The sequence below is a fragment of the Triticum dicoccoides genome, chromosome 6B (assembly GCF_002162155.2).
Source record: "Triticum dicoccoides isolate Atlit2015 ecotype Zavitan chromosome 6B, WEW_v2.0, whole genome shotgun sequence".
In the NCBI taxonomy this organism is placed as follows: domain Eukaryota; kingdom Viridiplantae; phylum Streptophyta; class Magnoliopsida; order Poales; family Poaceae; genus Triticum; species Triticum dicoccoides.
The window spans coordinates 608,850,237-608,871,882 of record NC_041391.1 but is presented as its reverse complement, the minus strand read 5'-3'; the positions used below and the strand labels follow the sequence as shown (position 1 = coordinate 608,871,882).

Below are 21,646 nucleotides of genomic sequence, written 5' to 3'. Positions count from 1 at the left end.
TGGCCCGCAGGCAAGCTAGTTTGTAATCTAAAGAGTTGGAAGCAGGATGTCCGCTGCCTTGTGTACGGTATACTTATGGAGGCATTCTATGGTGGAATGTACTACTAATGTGCATTTGGGCATTGGCTGCAAAAGAGGTAGCAGAACAGGTGCTGACCCAGGAAATCAAAGCAAAGGATTGGATAGTCTCTCTAACGGACAAACTGCCCCACTGCGAGTTAATGGAGGCATCACCGTTTGGGCGATTTAACATGTTCAAAAGAAAGCTATTTATGAATATATATTCCAAAGCCCCTCTCTCTCTCTCTCTCTCTCTCTCTCTCTCTCTCTCTCATGGGTTTTGCTGAAAGTTGTATGGCAGAGCTAGAGGTTCAACAGAAGATGATATTGGCTGGTATAGAGAGTGCACCGCTACTAATGGGATACCTCCGCCCCGAGGTCGGGTTAATATCAATGTTGATGCCGCCACAGGCAAAGACCGAGTCTAAGGGCGTGTTTGATAGGTTGCATTTTGAAGTCTGCATCTATGACTTAGTTGGGCGAGTAAATACAGGTCAAAAATCATGTTGTGCATATTGTTTGGTAGTCATGTATGGCGATCACCCATATTTATGAATCTCCTAGAGTTGCCCCAAGGGATCGCCTTTAATATGTCCGGTTACATTCCAAAGATGAATCAAACCAGGAGATAGATAAGCGCTATGGCGGACACATGAAATAAGAATTTGAAAAGTAACGATCAACTTTATGGATCCATAGGTAGATTCACTTGTGAAGCTATGGGATGGGACAAGATTCAAAAGTACCAAAAGTAAGTTAAGTGGGACGCTGAGTTCATTGCTGCGATCGAGGGTCCAAAGCCAGCCAATTTGATGACTGCGTAGGAACGGGTTCCGAATGCTCACAATAATATAGTTGGAAATGACAAAAGGCTCCTAAATCGATACCTAATAATAGCTTAGCAGCTCCTTCGTTTTACTAAAGAGCCAAGTTCAGACAAGCAACTCGAAAGGAGGAATGTGTTGAAATGCCTATGCCTAAGAGAGATAAGTGGAGGACGTATGATAGCCGAGAGGATGTCGGTACATGACGGAGTTTAAGGAGCTGTTTTTGAATTCGGCATGGCATATTTCATTTTTTTAATGAGAACGTCGTCTCCTTGCTTACCCGCCTGGCCAATGGAAGGAATTAATTACCTTGGTCAGTCAGCGAAAGAAAGAACCTCACCAGTTCATCATCCCAATCTTTCCTATTAGTTTCATTAATTAATTCAGCCCCAAAGTGTTGGCAATCAAGGGCCAAGAAAGAATCCCAAGTCTATCCTATCTCGCCACGGTCGAAAGCACAATCCCTTTCTCTTCCTATACCGAAACCGTCGTTTCATTCCTCCGCAACTTTTATCGCGGACATGATCCAATCTACCTTGCAAGACAGATTAAGATATAACTTAAGGCTTTCCCAAGCTGACGCATAACCTCTGGTAGAGGCATTCACCCAGAGACAGAGAAGTGGGAAACCGTGGATGAAAAGAATACTGAGGTCTTTGATAGCAAACTACTACGCGAGCTTTCTAACTAAAAGGAATCTCTTATTCATATGGCATAAAATGGAAAAACTTGATGGAAATTTCTTCTCCATTTCCATGGTACAGTCCCTTTGCATGCTACAGTTCCATTACTTACTACCTGAATTTGCTATATACGAAATTATGACATCTACGGTACTTGTCATCTACTTCTGGTGGAAGCAATTCCAAAGGTGAAGATAATACTGAGCCGAATAGTAATGAGGGAAATGCAAAATCTAGCTAAGGTAAGAAGGGTCAAGGAAGAATAGCAGTGACTTATAAAAGGAAAGCATCGAATAAAAGGAAGGAGATCCATCTTGATTTTTTGCATGTGGTCAATGCGTTTGCTGATTGATAACTGTCTAATCTTAAGATGGTTTTGTGGCACGTTACAAACATACATATACAGTCGAAATATAGTTGTGTTGAGTTAGGTTGAAGAATTTTTACCTTCTTTTTGAAATGAGATATAGTGCTTTCTTTGTTCGGTAGGAGATTTTGCACTTTCATATTCTAGTTCCTCATTTGAGCGTTCTTTTGCTCTGTTGGTGGGGCATAAACTCATAAATAGTGTGTGTTTTAACTTTCAAGAATAGTAAAAGTATGCATTCAAGTAGTAGCTTTTTCTAAATAGTCGAGTAGGGCTGGCAACAAAGACTAGGAAGATACGGGCTAGTTTTTTTAAGGGATTTATTTATGCAAGATATGCACGTGAGTAGGTCAGTATATGCGTATTTGCTAATAGAGGAAAACACGTAGTAAGTAGGCTTGCTTTTTCATAGGGATAGGTAGCTTGACAAGGGATGCCCGGGATAACACATAGGAAAGTATAGAAGGAAAGGCGGCGGGAAAGTAGCCATGGTCAAGGTAAACAAGTATTAGGTCTTTTCTTTCCGAAGCAAGTCAAGGACAACTAGGTCAGCCTGGGGGGGGGGGCGCAATCCTCTAGATCGATACTTCTCTTCCACAGACTAAACCAATTAAAAAACAATTTACAAAGTATTCCTGCATTCCTATCTGGTCTGCATCTCCCCTATTGAAACTATAATATAACCTTAATGGAAGGGCCCAGGTTCTGCCTTGCCAAACCGACAAATCCAGAAATTGTACATGAATTCATCGGTCTTAACGTGTGATTTCGTTATAAGTGAACAAACGTCATCGTCCAGCCGTGTCGAGTTGGGATTAGAGGAGAGAGCTCGAATGGATAGGTCCAGTGAGGCGGGTGTGGAGCATGAAGGATTAAGAAGGCCCTCTTTATTTCCGGAATCAACAAGAATGACTTAGCAGCCCAAATAAAGTAACCCTTTACCCCTCCGAGTCTATCGTATCCATAGTTTCAGTGGGTATCGAACTCCGAAGCGAGGAAGCTATTTCAATTGAACGGGCTTACTTTCTTACTTGGTTCTTTTGTAGAACAACCTTGGTATGAAGCTAGACGATTTAAACTATATAAGCATAAGCAATTCAAACTAGACATTTCGACCTTCATCCCACCCGAGAAATAATAAGCAAAGATCTAGTAAGTCGGGCGCAGAGAAAGCGACTCCTGAGATTGAGGGGGATAGGATACTATCTCCTAGCGCATATATGAAACGATAGCTGGTTTTCTACCGGAGGGAGGGGGGCTTTCGATTGTAATTTTTACAATTAGTAGTTCTTGCTTTCATCATATATAGTTATCATTTTTTCTGCGCTTTCATAAACTCATAGTGTGACGCCCCCGTTTCAATCGTACACTAAACATGCACGCAAACATGTACGATCAAGATCAGGAACTCACGGGAAGATATCACAACACAACTCTAGAAGTAAGATAAGTCATACAAGAATCATATTACAAGCCACGTGCCTCGAGGACTCGAATACAAGTGTGTTGTGATACAAGCATCATTTGGCCGGACACACTTTCCTGGGCACAACAGAGAGGTCAGCACGCTAGTCTAACTCCTATGGCGCAGGGTTCTGGGCCCATCGCCCATTGCACACGTGCACGTTGCGAACGCAGCCGGAAGTAGACCTAGCCTCCCTAATACAAGAGCAGGCATTCTAGTCCAATCCGGCGCGCGCCGCTCAGTCGCTGACGTCACGAAGGCTTCGGCTAATACCACGACGTCGAGTGCCCATAACTGTTCCCGCGTAGTTGGTTAGTGCATATAGGCCAGTGGCCAGACTCAGATCAAATACCAAGATCTCGTTAATCGTGTTATTATGAATTAACTGCGAACGCCGACCAAGGCCAGGCCCACCTCTCTCCTAGGTGGCCTCAACCTGCCATGTCGCTCCGCCACAAAGATCCGCATAGAGGGCCATCGGGAAAGTATGTCCTTTCAGCCCCCAATTCATGAATCAACCGCGGGTACTCAATGAGCCGACCCGACTTTAGTCACCAACTATATAGTATGTATGTATAGTATAGTATATACCCGTGATCACCTCCCGAGTGATCATGACCCGATAGTATAGCAAGGCAGACTGACAAGAATGTAGGGCCACTGATGATAAACTAGCATCCTATACTAAGCATTTAGGATTGCGGGGTATCAATAACATTAGCAACAATGACAGGCTATGCATCAGAATAGGATTAACGGAAAGCAGTAACATGCTACACTATTCTAATGCAAGCAGTATAGAGGAGAGTAGGCGATATCTGGTTATCAAGGGGGGGGCTTGCCTGGTTGCTCTGGCAAGAAGGAGGGGTCGTCAACACCATAGTCGAACTAGGGGTCGCCGGCAGCCTCGGGGTCTACCGAAAAGAAGTAACAGAGGAGGGACACAATAAATAATAGAGCAATCAAAGTATCACAAAGCATAGCATGGCAATACGCGGTGCTAGAGGTGAGTAGTAGGTGATACCGACAAAGAGGGGAAACATCCGGGAAAGTATCCCTGTGTTGGGGAACGTAGTAATTTCAAAAAAATTCCTACGCACACGCAAGATCATGGTGATGGCATAGCAACGAGAGGGGAGAGTATTGTCCATGTACCCTCGTAGACCGTAAGCGGAAGCGTTATGACAATGCGGTTGATGTAGTCGTACGTCTTCACGATCCGACCGATCCAAGTACCGAACGTACGGCACCTCCGAGTTCAGCACACGTTCAGCTCGATGATGATCCCCGGGCTCCGATCCAGCAAAGCTTCAGGGATGAGTTCCGTCAGCACGACGGCGTGGTGACGATGATGATGCTCTACTGGCGCAGGGCTTCGCCTAAACTCCGCGACGATATGACCGAGGTGGAATATGGTGGAGGGGGGCACCGCAACGGCTAAGGAACGATCCGTAGATCAACTTGTGTGTCATGGGGTGTCCCCCTGCCCCCGTATATAAAGGAGGGAGGGGGGAGGTGCGGCCGGCCTAGGAGGGGGCGCGCCAAGGGGAGTCCTACTCCCACCGGGAGTAGGACTCCCTCCTTCCTTGTTGGAGTAGGAGAAGGGGGAAAGAGGGGGAGAGGAGGAAGGAAAGGGGGGCCGCACCCCTTGTCCAATTCAGACCAGAGGGGGCTGCACGCCTCCTTCCTTTCGTCCTCTCTCCTCTATTCCCGTATGGCCCAATAAGGCCCATATACTCCCCGGCGAATTCCCGTAACTCTCCGGTACTCCGAAAAATACCCGAATAATTCGGAACCTTTCCGAACTCCGAATATAGTCGTCCAATATATCGATCTTTACGTCTCGACCATTTCGAGACTCCTCGTCATGTCCCTGATCTCATCCGGGACTCCGAACCTCTTCGGTACATCAAAACTCATAAACTCATAATATAACTGTCATCGTAACGTTAAGCGTGCGGACCCTACGGGTTCGAGAACTATGTAGACATGACCTAGAACTATTCTCGGTCAATAACCAATAGCGGAACCTGGATGCCCATATTGGTTCCTACATATTCTACGAAGATCTTTATCGGTCAAACCGCATAACAACATACGCTGTTCCCTTTGTCATTGGTATGTTACTTGCCTGAGATTTGATCGTCGGTATCCAATACCTAGTTCAATCTCGTTACCGGCAAGTCTCTTTACTCGTTACGTAATGCATCATCCCGTAACCAACTCATTAGTCACATTGCTTGCAAGGCTTATAGTGATGTGCATTACCGAGAGGGCCCAGAGATACCTCTCCGACAATCGGAGTGACAAAACCTAATCTCGAAATACGCCAACTCAACATGTACCTTCGGAGACACCTGTAGTACTCCTTTATAATCACCCAGTTACGTTGTGACGTTTGGTAGTACCCAAAGTGTTCCTCCGGTAAACGGGAGTTACATAATCTCATAGTTACAGGAACATGTATAAGTCACGAAGAAAGCAATAGCAATATACTAAACGATCAAGTGCTAGGCTAACGGAATGGGTCATGTCAATCACATTATTCTTCTAATGATGTGATCCCATTAATCAAATGACAACACATGTCTATGGTTAGGAAACATAACCATCTTTGATTAATGAGCTAGTCAAGTAGAGGCATACTAGTGACTATATGTTTGTCTATGTATTCACACATGTATCATGTTTCCGGTTAATACAATTCTAGCATGAATAATAAATATTTATCATGAAATAAGGAAATAAACAATAACTTTATTATTGCCTCTAGGGCATATTTCCTTCAGTCTCCCACTTGCACTAGAGTCAATAATCTAGTTCACATCGCTATGTGATTTAACACCAATATTCACATCTGCATGTGATTAATACCCATAGTTCACATCATCATGAGATCAACACCCAAAGGGTTTACTAGAGTCAATAATCTAGTTCACATCGCTATGTGATTAACACCCAAAAGAGTACTAAGGTATGATCATGTTTTGCTCGTGAGAGAAGCTTAGTCAACGGGTCTGCCATATTCAGAGCCGTATGTATTTCGCAAATATTCTATGTCCACAATGCTCTGCACGGAGCTACTCTAGCTAATTGCTCCCACTTTCAATATGTATCCAGATTGAGACTTAGAGTCATCTGGATTGGTGTAAAAGCTTGCATCGTTGTAACTTTTACGACGGGCTCTTTTATCACCTCCATAATCGAGAAACATCTCCTTAGTCCTCACTAAGGATATTCTTGACCCATGTCCAGTGATCTACTTATTAGATCAAAATTGTATTCCTTTGCCAAACACAGAGCAAGGTATACAATAGGTCTGGTTCATAGCATAGCATACTTTATAGAACCTATGACTGAGGCATAGGGAATGACTTTTCATTCTCTTTCTATTTTCTGCAATGGTCGGGTCTTGAGTCTTACTCAACTTCACACCTTGTAACACAGGCAAGAACTCCTTCTTTGACGGTTCTATTTTGAACTATTTCAAAATTTTATCAAGGTATGTACCCATTGAAAAAAAATCTTATCAAGCGTCTTGATCTATCTATATAGATCTTGATGCTCAATGTGTAAGCAGCTTCACCGAGGTCTTGCTTTGAAAAACTCTTATTCAAGTATCCTTTCATGCTATCCAGAATTTCCATATCATTTACAATTAACAATATGTCATCCACATATAATATTAGAAATGCTACAGAGCTCCCACTCACTTTCTTGTAAATACAGGCTTCTTCAAAAGTCTGTATAAAACCATATGCTTTGATCAACTCATCAAAGCGTATATTCCAACTCCGAGATGCTTGCACCAGTCCATTGATGGATTGCTGGAGCTTGCACACTTTGTTAGCATCTTTAGGATTGACAAAAACTTTCTGGTTGCATCATATACAACTCTTCTTTAATAAATCCATTAAGGAATGCAGTTTTGACATCCATTTGCCAGATTTCATAAAATGTGGCAATTGCTAACATGATTCAGACAGACTTAAGCTTCGATACAAGTGAGAAAATCTCATCGTATTCAACACCTTGAACTTGTTGAAAACATTTTGCAACAAGTCGAGCTTAGTAGATAGTAACACTACTATCAATGTCCGTCTTCCTCTTGAAGATCCATTTATTTAACATGGCTTGCTGATCATCGAGCAAGTCAATCAAAGTCCATACTTTGTTCTCATACATGGATCATATCTCAGATTTTATGGCCTCAAGCCATTTCGTGGAATCTGGGCTCATCATCGCTTCCTCATAGTTCGTAGGTTCATCATGGTCTAGTAACATGACTTCCAGAATAGGATTACCGTACCACTCTGGTGCGGATCTTACTCCGTAAGACCTACGAGGTTCTGTAGTAACTTAATCTGAAGTTTCATGATCATCATCATTAACTTCCTTACTAATTGGTGTAGTAGTCACAGGAACAGATTTATGTGATGAACTACTTTCCAATAAGGGAGCAGGTACAGTTACCTCATCAAGTTCTACTTTCCTCCCACTCACTTCTTTCGAGAGAAACTCCTTCTCTAGAAAGGATCCATTCTTAGCAATGAATAACTTGCCTTCCGATCTGTGATAGAAGGTGTACCCAATAGTTAACTTTGGGTATTCTATGAAGACGCACTTCTCCGATTTGGGTTTGAGCTTATCAGGTTGAAACTTTTTTCATATAAGCATCGCAACTCCAAATTTTAAGAAATGACAGCTTAGGTTTACTGCTAAACCATAGTTCATACGGTGTCGTCTCAACGGATTTAGGTGGTGCCCTTTTAAACATGAATGCAGCTGTCTCTAATGCACAACCCCAAAACGATAGTGGTAAAACCGATAAGAGACATCATAGATCGCACCATATCCAATAAAGTGCGGTTACGACGTTCGGACACACCATAAGGTTGTGGTGTTCCAGGTGGCGTGAGCTGTGAAACTATTCCACATTGTTTTAACTGAAGACCAAACTCGTAACTCAAATATTCGTCTCCGCGATCAGATCGTAGAAACTTTATTTTCTTGTTACGATGATTTTTCCACTACTCTGAAATTCTTTGAACCTTTCAATTATTTCAGACTTATGTTTCATCAAGTAGATATACACATATCTGATCAAATCATTTTGTGAAGGTCAGAAAATAACGATACTTGCCACGAGCATCAACACTCATTGGATCGCATACATCGGTATGTATTATTTCCAATAAGTCAGTAGCTTGTTCCATTGTTCCGGAGAACGAAGTTTTTAGTCATCTTGCCCAAAAGGTACGGTTCGCAAGCATCAAATGATTCATAACCAAGTGATTCCGAAAATCCATCTTTATGGAGTTTCTTCATGCGCTTTATACCGATATGACCCAAACGGCAGTGCCACAAATAAGTTGCACTATCATTATCAACTTTGCATCTTTTGGCATCAATATTATGAATATGTGTATCACTACGACCGAGATCCAACAAACTATTTTCACTGGGTGTATGACCATCAAAGGTTTTATTCATTTAAACAGAACAACAATTATTCTCTGATTTTAAATGAATAACCGTATTGCAATGAACATGATCAAATCATATTCATGCTCAACGCAAACACCAAATAACATTTATTTAGGTTCAACACTAATCTCGAAAGTATAGGGAGTGTGCGATGATGATCATATCAATCTTGGAACCACTTCCAACATACATCGTCACTTCACCCTCAACTAGTTTCTGTTTATTCTGTAACTCCTGTTTCGAGTTACTAATCTTAGCAACCGAACAAGTATCAAATACTCAGGGGTTACTATAAACACTAGTAAGGTACACATCAATAACATGTATATCAAATATACCCTTGTTCACTTTGCCATCCTTCTTATCCACCAAATATTCAAGGCATTTCCGCTTCTAGTGACCATTTCCTTTGCAGTGTAAGCACTCAGTTTCAGGCTTTGGTTCAGCTTTGGGCTTCTTCATGGGAGTGACAACTTGCTTGTCATTCTACTTGAAGTTCCCCTTTCTTTCCCTTTGCCCTTTTTCTTGAAACTAGTGATCTTGTCAACCATCAACACTTGATGCTCTTTCTTGATTTCTAACTTCGTTGATTTCAACATCACGAAGCGCTCGGGAATCGTTTTCGTCATCCCTTGCATACTATAGTTCATCACAAAGTTCTACTAACTTGGTGATGGTGACTAGAGAATTCTGTCAATCACTATCTTATCTGGAAGATTAACTCCCACTTGATTCAAGCGATTGAAGTACCCAGACAATCTGAGCACATGCTCACTAGTTGAGCGATTCTCCTCCATCTTTTAGCTATAGAACTTGTTGGAGACTTCATATCTCTCAACTCGGGTATTTGCTGGAAATATTAACTTCAACTCTTGGAACATCTCATATGGTCCATGACGTTCAAAACGTCTTTGAAATCCCGATTCTAAGGCGTTTAAGCATGGTGCACTAAACTATCAAGTAGTCATCCTTTTGAGCTAGCCAAACGTTCATAACGTCTGCATCTGCTCCTGCAATAGGTTTGTCACCTAGCAGTGCATTAAGGACATAATTCTTCTGTGCAGCAATGAGGATAAACCTCAGATCACGGATCCAATCCGCATCATTGCTACTAACATCTTTCAACATAATTTTCCCTAGGAACATATCAAAATAAACATATGAAAGCAACAACGCGAGCTATTGATCTATAACATAATTTGCAAAATACTACCAGGACTAAGTTCATGATAAATTAAAGTTGAATTAATCATATTACTTAAGAACTCCCACTTAGATAGACATCCCTCTAATCCTCTAAGTGATCACGTGATCCATATCAACTAAACCATGTCCGATCATCACGTGAGATGGAGTAGTTTCAACGGTGAACATCAATATGTTGATCATATCTACTATATGATTCACGCTCGACCTTTCGGTCTCCGTGTTCCGAGGCCATATCTGTATATGCTAGGCTCGTCAAGTTTAACCTGAGTATTCCGCGTGCGCAACTGTTTTGCACCCGTTGTATTTGAACGTAGAGCCTATCACACCCGATCATCACGTGGTGTCTCAGCATGAAGAACTTTCGCAATGGTGCATACTCAGGGAGAACACTTCTTGATAATTAGTGAGAGATCATCTTAAAATGCTACCGTCAATCAAAGCAAGATAAGATGCATAAAGGATAAACATCACATGCAATCAATGTAAGTGATATGATATGGCCATCATCATCTTGTGCTTGTGATCTCCATCTTCGAAGCACCGTCGTGATCACCATCGTCACCGGCGCGACACCTTGATCTCTATCGTAGCATCGTTGTCGTTATGCCATCTATTGCTTCTACGACTATCGCTACCGCTTAGTGATAAAGTAAAGCAATTACAGGGCGTTTGCATTTCATACAATAAAGCGACAACCATATGGCTCCTGCCAGTTGCCGATAACTTCGGTTACAAAACATGATCATCTCATACAATAAAATATAGCATCACGTCTTGACCATATCACATCACAACATGCCCTGCAAAAACAAGTTAGACGTCCTCTACTTTGTTGTTGCAAATTTTACGTGGCTGCTACGGGCTTAGCAAGAACCGTTCTTACCTACGCATCAAAACCACAACGATAGTTCATCAAGTTAGTGCTGTTTTAACCTTCACAAGGACCGGGCGTAGCCACACTCGATTCAGCTAAAGTGAGAGAGACAGACACCCGCCAGCCACCTTTAAGCACAAGTGCTCGTAACGGTGAAACCAGTCTCGCGTAAGCGTACACGTAATGTCGGTCCAGACCGCTTCATCTCACAATACCACCGAACCAAAGTATGACATGCTGGTAAGCAGTATGACTTGTATCGCCCACAACTCACTTGTGTTCTACTCGTGCATATAACATCAACGCATAAAACCTAGGCTCGGATGCCACTGTTGGGGAACGTAGTAATTTCAAAAAAAATTCCTACGCACACGCAAGATCATGGTGATGGCATAGCAACGAGAGGGGAGAGTATTGTCCACGTACCCTCGTAGACCGTAAGCGGAAGCGTTATGACAATGCGGTTGATGTAGTCGTACGTCTTCACGATCCGACCGATCCAAGTACCGAACGTATGGCACCTCCGAGTTCAGCACACGTTCAGCTCGATGACGATCCCCGGGCTCTGATCCAGCAAAGCTTCGGGGATGAGTTCCGTCAGCACGACGGCATGGTGACGATGATGATGCTCTACCGGCGCAGGGCTTCGCCTAAATTCCGCGACGATATGACCGAGGTGGAATATGGTGGAGGGGGGCACCGCACACGGCTAAGGAACGATCCGTAGATCAACTTGTGTGTCATGGGGTGCCCCCTGCCCCCGTATATAAAGGAGGGAGGGGGGAGGTGCGGCCGGCCTAGGAGGGGGCGCGCCAAGGGGAGTCCTACTCCCACCGGGAGTAGGACTCCCTCCTTCCTTGTTGGAGTAGGAGAAGGGGGGAAAGAGGGGGAGAGGAGGAAGGAAAGGGGGGCCGCACCCCTTGTCCAATTCGGACCAGAGGGGGGCTGCGCGCCTCCTTCCTTTCGGCCTCTCTCCTCTATTCCCGTATGGCCCAATAAGGCCCATATACTTCCCGGCGAATTCCCGTAACTCTCCGGTACTCCGAAAAATACCCGAATCACTCGGAACCTTTCCGAACTCCGAATATAGTCGTCCAATATATCGATCTTTACGTCTCGACCATTTCGAGACTCCTCGTCATGTCCCTGATCTCATCCGGGACTCCGAACCTCTTCGGTACATCAAAACTCATAAACTCATAATATAACTGTCATCGTAACGTTAAGCGTGCGGACCCTACGGGTTCGAGAACTATGTAGACATGACCTAGAATTATTCTCGGTCAATAACCAATAGCGGAACCTGGATGCCCATATTGGTTCCTACATATTCTACGAAGATCTTTATCGGTCAAACCGCATAACAACATACGCTGTTCCCTTTGTCATTGGTATGTTACTTGCCCGAGATTTGATCATCGGTATCCAATACCTAGTTCAATCTCGTTACCGGCAAGTCTCTTTACTCGTTACGTAATGCATCATCCCGTAACCAACTCATTAGTCACATTGCTTGCAAGGCTTATAGTGATGTGCATTACCGAAAGGGCCCAGAGATACCTCTCCGACAATCGGAGTGACAAAACCTAATCTCGAAATACGCCAACTCAACATGTACCTTCGGAGACACCTGTAGTACTCCTTTATAATCACCCAGTTACGTTGTGACGTTTGGTAGTACCCAAAGTGTTCCTCCGGTAAACGGGAGTTGCATAATCTCATAATTACAGGAACATGTATAAGTCACGAAGAAAGCAATAGCAACATACTAAACGATCAAGTGCTAGGCTAACGAAATGGGTCATGTCAATCACATTATTCTCCTAATGATGTGATCCCATTAATCAAATGACAACACATGTCTATGGTTAGGAAACATAACCATCTTTGATTAATGAGCTAGTCAAGTAGAGGCATACTAGTGACTATATGTTTGTCTATGTATTCACACATGTATCATGTTTCCGGTTAATACAATTCTAGCATGAATAATAAATATTTATCATGAAATAAGGAAATAAATAATAACTTTATTATTGCCTCTAGGGCATATTTCCTTCACCCCGGTGTTTCGCGTTTTCGGCCAGATGAACCGGAGGTGAAATGTTGCAGGTTTGCTATGCTAGGGACGCGTGGCTAGCGAGTGGGCTGCGTATTTGGATTCGTCTCGTCGTTTTGAGCAACTTTCATGTACAAAGTATTTTCATCCGAGTTATAGATTATTTTATATTAATTTCCAAAGTTTTAATTTATTTACTGAAATTCTTTTAATTCGGAAAATGAATTTAATGCGTCAGCCTGACGTCATCATGATGTCAGCAGCCAACCCAGTTGACTCGGGTCAAACCTGACAGCTGGGTCCCACATGTCATACACACTAGGCTAACATCGGTTTAAATTAAACTAAATTAACTATATCAGAACCTGGGCCAACCTGTCAGTCACTATTTAGGTTAACTAAACTAGTTTAATCAATTCCTGTTAATTATGGGGTGTAGGCCCCATTGGCCAGTGGCTGGGGTGCCCAGTCAGCAGGGTTGACTGGTCAACCCTGACAACTAAGGTCCCAGGGCCCACGGGTCAGTGACCCAGTGGACGGCCACATGGCGCCAGGTCAACACCGTCGCTAGAGTAACCCCGACGACCACGTTTTGCGGCGGCGCGCGTCGGGAGGTGGTCGGGTTTCAGCTACGGTGGCTCGTTTCGAGCGCGGGAGGTGGCGTTCGAACGAGTGCGGTGAGCCGCATCTAGTGGTGGCGGTGGCATGGTCGGAGGTGGCTGGAAGTGACGACGGCGAGCACATCGGTGGACGGTCGGAGTCGGGTGTGAGAGCAAACGGTGGTACGGGGCATGGTTTTACGCGCGGTTGGGTGCGTTCGAAAGCAGGGGCTCGGGCGCACCTATTTGTGGCCTCAGCCGACGCTGGGACGGACGGTGTCGCCGACGGCGTCAACCGCGGCGGACGCCGGAGTTTGGTCGAGCTCGGGAACGACGTTGCAGAGGGCAAAATGGTCGGTGTTCGGCACCTATAGCACCTACGCGAGCTCACCAAGCGAATGGAGGCACGCACGGGACCACTGGTCCACCGGAGCCTCGCCGGAGATGAGCGCGTGCGGTGGAGCATTTTGGCCGACGGCGGATCGGTTGCTAGAGCTCGCTATCGATCGCGTGGAGGGAGGGGAAGGAGAGTGATGCTCACATGGGGCCTGTAGATGTGCTAAGCGGGCGCGGGGAAGGCTTGATGGCGACGAACGGGCGACGGCGATCCAAGGTGGCCGAGGAGGAAGATGAAGTCGTCACAGTCACTGCAGGGGCTCCGAGCTCCAAGTCAAGGTCGCATGGGGTGTAGGGTACGGCGACGGAGTGAACATGCATGTCGGACGAGCATGGGGAGGATGGTGGCCGCGAGGGCGACGGTGGCAGAGCGTTGGATGTGTGCGGGGAAAGGGGATCTGGGCGAGAGGGGCGAACTAGGAGGCTTCTAGGGTTAGGGTTGAGCCAGGGGGGTCGGGGATGGCCTTGTAGTCGCGGGGGATGCGGCGGATTGCCGACACGTGGTCGATCCGCGACGTGGTCGGGCACACGGCGACCACCCAACACCTGGTGAGCAGTAGGAAGAAGAAGGAGGTGGGGATGGTGGCCTGGGCCGTTTGGTTTAATGGGCCAAGGTGCCCAGTAGGTTTAGGTCTCTCTTTTTTTTGTATCCCTTTTCTGTTTCTTTTATTTCTTTACCATTTTCATTTATAGTTTCCTTTATTTTAGTTTTATAAACTATAAAAGTAGTCCCTAATTTAATGTTAATAAATAGGCTATTGCCACATAAGTTTGGGCAACTAAATAAAATAGTTTAATAGTTTATTTTTTTGTAAAAGGCATTCAACTAATTGTTTTTGCTACCGTTTTAAATTATTTTAGAGTATTTAAACCTTTTCTAAAAGTGTGGTTTCTCCACCATACTTACCTATGCATTATTTGGCTCACCCCAAACATTTTAATTTTAATATTGAGAACTTTTATTGTTGCTTGATTTTGAATTTGAATTTGAATCAGATTCGAACTAACGCGAGATTACCAACAGTAATCGAGGTGACATGGCATCATTAGTAGATGGTTACTGTAGCTTAATCATCCGGGCGTCACACATAGTTACTGTAGTTTGGTGTAGTCTTTGTGGCCGGGACGAACTGGATTCGAACCAGATAGGAGCCCTGCGTTCCCTTCTTTCCAAGCATCCCTTTGGTTTCGCGGTTTCGGAAGAGAGGCAACCTCTATCTCTTTCTCGTAATTTGCGGGTCGGTAGGCCGGCCAACTAACTCTTCAAATGAAGCCCTTTATCTTGATAACGAAAAAGAGAATGATGATGATGGCTACCATTCATTCCTTCTCTTGATTTTCATTTTGTTGTAGTTCGGGTGGGATCTTATCAAGCTCATCCTGAAAACGAAGCTTGCTAAGATCAAATATAACTCTTCTTTGCCCTTTAGTGTCATCCGTCTGATTGACGAAATCAATTAACCCAGCGTCTGTTGAATGAAAGTTCTCCGAGATCTCTCGGATACACTTGTTTTTGACAACATCAGCATCTCCAGCGTAGGCACACAATTGATCATAGAGCGGGGAAGCGGAATCATTCCTTTTGAAATTCTCGAATTGCTCGTCAATTCGAAAATCCTTTATGGATTCGGCATATTGCCTAATATCTTCCTGATCCTGAGCCGGTCGGTTCAAGCCAATAGTTAAAGGAGGCACACCGCTCCCACCCCTTTGTTGGTTAACACTCTCACTATCACTATCAGATGATAGCATTAGATGAACGCGTGGGGCTTTGTACGTTTCCTGCCCCGAACTGGAAGGACTTTCAAGCCCCCCCTGTGCCCACGGTCCCACATCGCTCCTGCCCCCAGAGGGCCGGTACCATTTCTTCAATCAGCGTGGCACCATATATCCAAACATATTGGAAAAGTGACAAAATCACTTCAAGTAGTGCTTGCCTAACCTGATCTGTTACGATCAAGGAGGGATCCACTACAAAAGCAGCTATCACAATAATAGCTATGAAAAGTCCCCCCCATTGAAAAAACCAGAATCAGATGATAGATCAAGTCTTAGTGAAATTGGATTTCCTTTTTGTGCCATATGTCGCTTAGACTTTCCTTTTCCCCCCTCCGCCCTTTCAAAAGTGGTTACTCTCGATCTGAAGCACCCCTTTCCCATTCATAGAGAGATCCAATCATCAAAATCGATAAAATGGCCAGCATGGACCAAGATCCAAACAGACCAATCTTGTTAAGAGGTACTGCCCAAGGAAAAGAAAAGGTGACTTCCTACATCTGCGAGTAAGGGGCAACCTTTTTTATTAATTAACAGGTAAGGCAAAGTGCTTTCTTTTTAAAGAAGCATCTGGTTCCATCTTTCTTTCGGTAGTTAAGCCACCTTTTTCTAAGAAGGATTTTTGTAATTCTGGATTAATAGTACTTAGAATGGCTTTTTCACATTGAGAAATTCTGTCTAGTGGCATTCGATCACAAAGTCGTTGACAGCAGCATAAATCACAACAATTTGTTTTTCAATTGGAAGTGGTTCATATTGTGGTTGTTTGGGCACTTCTGTAAGCCTTGCACCTCTATTGAGTAATGCCTGAGTCGCAGCATCAAGGTCTGACCCAAATTGAGCGAAGGCGGCCACTTCGCGATATTGTGCCAATTCCAGATTTGAACTACCACAGACTTGTTTCTTAGCTTTGAACTGAGCGGCAGACCCGACGCGACTGACGGATAAGCCAACGTTAATAGCTAGTCTAATTCCACGATAAAAAAGCTCTGTTTCCAAACAGATTTGTCCATCTGTAATGGAGATCACATTGGTGGAGATTTTTCTGTTAATGTTGGCAGTCAGGCCTGCCAATGACATGAATTTCGTATTGCCCAACGAGTGAACGAGGTACATGCGTCGGCGCAAGTCAAGTGCACAAGATGTTAGCTTCGATTCAAATTAAATGACGCAGCCTATATACGATGTCAATTTTGCGTTGTACAGAGGCCGCATAGCGCAGAATTAAAGCCAGGCAAGTCATTTTAGAATTAAATTAAAGCCAGGCAAGTCATTTTCAAAACAGAGGAACGGAGAAACCAGGACGCTCCACCTGTACTGTACCACCACAACCACTATTCATGCCATTGTATTCCGGCATATTCCAGAGGCCGCTCGAACCGTACGCTGATTTATTTGGATTCCAAAACCATCATTAATTCCCAAAAGCAAAAACGGAGAAAAGGAGAGCCGGAGATCCGGCCAAAAGCCAAAGAGCGCAACGAGAAGCACGGGCGCGGGGCCGAGAAAAGCGACTCCTGTTGTGTTTCCGACGGCAAAGACAAACCACCACTGGTACAGTGGCACTGCACTACACACTGTCAGTGTGGAGCACACATCTGCGCGTCAGCGAGGCAGCCAGCCCACCACCCCTCATCCTCCCCGCGAGCTCACCAAAACCGCAAACCCCAGCCCAGCTGGGTCGCCCTCCACAGAAAAGAAAGAAAAAGCAGCGTGGACTGTGGAGAGAGAGAGAGAGAGAGAGAGAGGAAAGAATGGAGGTCCTCGTCTCCACCGCCGCGGCCTCCGCTCCCTTATCCTCGGCCCGCGTCCACCGCCGGCCGCTCCCCGCCTCCGCGGCCTTCCGCGCCCCGGCCCGACGAGGCTGGCGCTGCCGCTCCGCCGCGCCGACCAGGCCCGACCCGGTGCCGTCCGAGGAGCCCGCGTCGGCGTCGGGGTCCGCGACCACCGCCACCGTCGTCACGGACAAGCCCGACGCGCCGGCCGGGGAGGAGAAGAGCGGGGAGGTCTCCGGCGGATTTGTGGAGGTGACGGTGGAAGATGCGCCGGTGTCGTCGCCCGAGGAGGACGGCGGCGTGGACGCCTTACTGGGCAAGGTTTACCCCTCGTTTGCTGCTTTGCTTTTATCTGTTTATATTAGAGAAAAAATAGAGGATAAGCCAAGCTTCAGGGACCATGATAGTTGGCCCAAATTGGGTGGAGATCCTGAGATCCTCCCCACTCCTGCGTTTACAAAGATGGACGCTTAGACAAAATTCAGAATTAGCCACCGTATTAATGATTGCAATTATATGCCTCCCTTGGATTGCAATCCTGTGGGATGTGTTAGTGCATCTACTGATGCAGAAAACAATGATGCTTTTGAGCAGGATAAATATTTACGCAGCTTCTATGAGATTGGATTTGGATCAGACGACGTACTAATGTAGCAAGGATAACTGGACCGCCTCATTGAGTCATTAGGAATGTTAATATGAGTGACATGAAAGAGTCAATAGAGTATAACATCCAAAAGAAATGTTGAGCCAACCAGTGAAAAATGCAATTTTCCTGTCTCTCTTATGACAACATGCCTGTTCAAGCTTATCGTAGACCTCAGTGTGGCTTGTTAAAATTGAATGAAGAACAACAAAAGTACAACATGGCTCTGTGAAAATGGCTATGCCGCCAACATGCAAATGTGATTTGAGAATCGCTAAGCTGGGTGGCTAGGATCTAATGCAAGATATGCTGAGATCTAGAGCTCCATTTGCACAAACTGTTATGAAGTTGCACTGTATTAATCAGACGCCACGCAAAATAACTTAATGCTGTTGCTGAAATACATTAACCTCAGTTTTCTACTTTCCAGATTGAACTTGATAAAGACATTATGTACCTTTGTATGTTCCTGAATACATTCTGCAGTCTTGGAACCAGTTGATTGCTATTTGTTGCTCACAGTCACACTTACTTTGGGCTTGCTCATTTCAGTTGGACATCCAAGTGACACCCACTTCTGTCATCCTCGGAGGCGGTGCTCTGATTGCTCTGTTGATTCTATCTAAAATCATTTCTGCAATTGATTCTGTTCCCCTGGTACGTGGCTATGCCATCGCGGGATAGATCTGTGTGTACTCAAAAACTTACTGCTCCACGTATGATAAACCATGCGAATTACCTGTTGCAGCTCCCAAATGTGCTGGAAATCGTAGGAACTGGCTACTCAGTCTGGTTCATCACACGGTACCTCCTCTTTAAGGTATGTTTCCAGTTATATCATCACAGAACCAGTGTCAGTCATGCCTGGCTTAATGATCGGCTTTCACTATGCGCAGGAAAGCAGAGACGAACTGTTTGCGAAATTTGAAGATCTGAAAAACAATATCATTTGAGCAGGGGAAGAGTGATGCTTTAGCATACGTTTAGGCTTCACAGCCAGCTTATTATTTTAGGCCGTCTTCTTTTTTCACCTATTGCTGAAAGAAAGAAACAAGTTGTGTTGTAAGCTGTTTCCTCTCATCAACTGTAATGAGAGATCTGAGTTTTACTAGTGTGCTTTCTCGAGTCTTCCTGATTGTGTTTACTCGACCCAGCGTTCATGATCCTGACTAGAAGCGCCAAAATGTTAAGATGTTGGATGGATTATTTCCAGTAACCTTTTCACACGTTTCTTCTAATTCTTGTTGGCAAGATTTAGAGTCACTCCGAATGATCTACTGTCATGTGGGGCGCTGCGTACAGGCGCGGGTCGCGCGCCCAGGAGCAGCAGCGGACGGCCACGGCTGGAAGGAGTCCTGATCCTGCGTTGGTTCCTAGAGTCCAGGAATAGTTAGTTTCCTAGTTTATTAGAAGCATAGTTAGTTTCCTAGTTTGTTAGAAGCCCATAAGGCCTTTATATATCCTGCGATCAGGAATAAAATCATTATCCCCTACCTCTTCCTCTACTCCTAATCCCCTTCTCCTGCGCCATTGAGCAGCTGGGCAAAAACCCTAGCGCTCCTATCAACCGAGACTACGAACTACGTAGTCGAGGTCCTGCTGTCTTGGGTACCGAGGCCCTTGACAACTTGGTATCGGATTCCAGGCGATCCTCTTCCTCGTCCACGCTCCATCCGCAGCCCGCCTCCACCCCTGCATCCACGCCAAGCACACCTGCATCGCCACCATCCGCCGTCGCCTCGGTCACTTCCGGCATGGCAGAACCTACCACCGCTGATCTGGCCAAGATGATCGAGGCCTTGACCGCCATGGTGGCGTCCCTGCAGTCGTCCGTCACCGCACTCCAGAAGGACAAGTCCTCCTCGTCGAGCGCTGACGGAGGCCATGATGGGCAGCACCACAATGATCGGCCGCCCCGGTTTCAGAAGATGGACTTCCCCAAGTTCGACGGCAAGTCCGATCCTCTCGCATTCATCAACAGATGCGACTCCTTCTTCCATCAACAACGGATCGCCGAGGAGGAGAAGGCGTGGATGGCGTCATACAATCTCGAGGGTCCTGCCCAACTGTGGTATATGCAGGTCCAGCACGACGAGGGCACACCTCCGTGGCGCCGCTTCACCGAGCTGCTCAATCTCCGCTTCGGGCCACCTCTGCGCGCTAACCCGCTGGGCGAACTAATGGCGTGCAAGCGGACGACGTCCGTCGTCGACTTCCAGGAGCGGTTTGAGGCGCTCCTTCCCCGGGCAGGCACCTTATCCGAGACACAGAAGGTTCAGATCTTCATCGCGGGACTCCAGCCACCCCTCAGCCTCGACGTGGAAATCCATAACCCGCAGTCCCTCGCCGTCGCCATGAGCCTCGCCCGCAAATTGGAGCTGCGCGACCAGTGCGCGCTCACCTACGCGCCACCGGTGTGTTTTCAGCAGAAGGGCATCCTGCCGGCGCCCGTACCACGCCTCGCGCCCCCCGCACCGGCTCCACCAGCCGCACCCCAGCATGCCCCTAGTCTGCCGAAAGGGCGCCAAATCAAACGCCTGTCACAGGCGGAGATGGAGGAACGCCGTCGCCTCAGCCTCTGCTTCAATTGTAATGAGAAGTTTGGCAGGGGCCACAACCGCGTGTGCCAGCGCATCTTTCTCCTCGACCTGGCACCGGACGACGACGACGACGACACGGCCTCCGCCACTGCTGATGCATCGCCGGCCGATCCTCAGATCTCGCTCCACGCAATCTCCGGCGTGCACACGAGCGAGACCATGCAGATGCATATCACCCTCGGGGGTGTCTCCCTCCTCGCCCTGATCGACTCAGGCTCCACCCACAACTTCATCGCCGAGGAGGCGGCCGCTCGTGCTACGCTGCCATCCCCCACCACCGAGAAGATGCGCGTCACGGTGGCCAACGGCAAGCACGTTCCGTGCCAGGGCGCGTACCGCGTCGTGCCCTTCCGCATCGACCAAGAGGCATTCTCGGAGGATTTCCTCGCCTTGCCGCTCGCGGGTTACGACGTCGTCCTGGGCACACAGTGGCTTGCGACGCTCGGACCGATCCTGTGGGATTTCCGCGCCCTCTCCATGACATTCTGGCGGAGGGGCCATCGGGTGTGCTGGCGCGGCATTGCAGGACCGAACGGTCCAGCCCTGAAATCATGCAGCGGCCGCGACTTCCTCGACGCCATCATCACCGAGTTCGACGGTGTAAGGGCATATTTATCCCCAGTATGTCTTGGTGATTGATGACAATGCTTGTGCGGACTAATCGTGTGCGTTTAGTTCTTTCAGAGATTCATCCATTGGCACGAGACGATTTCCTCCCCTCGATGTTGTAATTCAAGACGGTGTAGCTCCTTTGTTTCGTTTTTTTTGACTGGAGACTGCAGGGCTTACACCCCACAGCATTTTATTAAAATCAAGAACAGCA

General features: G+C 46.2%; 1 protein-coding gene across 1 annotated transcript; it reads left to right on the top strand.

Moving 5' to 3' along the window:
* The first annotated feature begins 17,457 nt into the window (after positions 1–17,457).
* LOC119324637 (protein CURVATURE THYLAKOID 1D, chloroplastic-like) lies at positions 17,458–19,355 on the top strand. The gene is made up of 4 exons (XM_037598408.1): positions 17,458–17,898; positions 18,776–18,880; positions 18,972–19,043; positions 19,120–19,355. The coding sequence occupies exons 1-4, from the start codon at positions 17,557–17,559 to the stop codon at positions 19,174–19,176; spliced, it is 576 nt and encodes a 191-aa protein (XP_037454305.1). The 5' UTR covers positions 17,458–17,556; the 3' UTR covers positions 19,177–19,355.
* Positions 19,356–21,646: the final 2,291 nt, after the last annotated feature.

Bases quoted from the DNA above. Each gene is read 5' to 3' on its own strand.
- LOC119324637 (XM_037598408.1), top strand. From the start codon at position 17,557: ATGGAGGTCCTCGTCTCCACCGCCGCGGCCTCCGCTCCCTTATCCTCG. The intron at 17,899-18,775 runs GTTTACCCCTCG...TGCTCATTTCAG, and splicing joins TGGACGCCTTACTGGGCAAG to TTGGACATCCAAGTGACACC. The intron at 18,881-18,971 runs GTACGTGGCTAT...TACCTGTTGCAG, and splicing joins CAATTGATTCTGTTCCCCTG to CTCCCAAATGTGCTGGAAAT.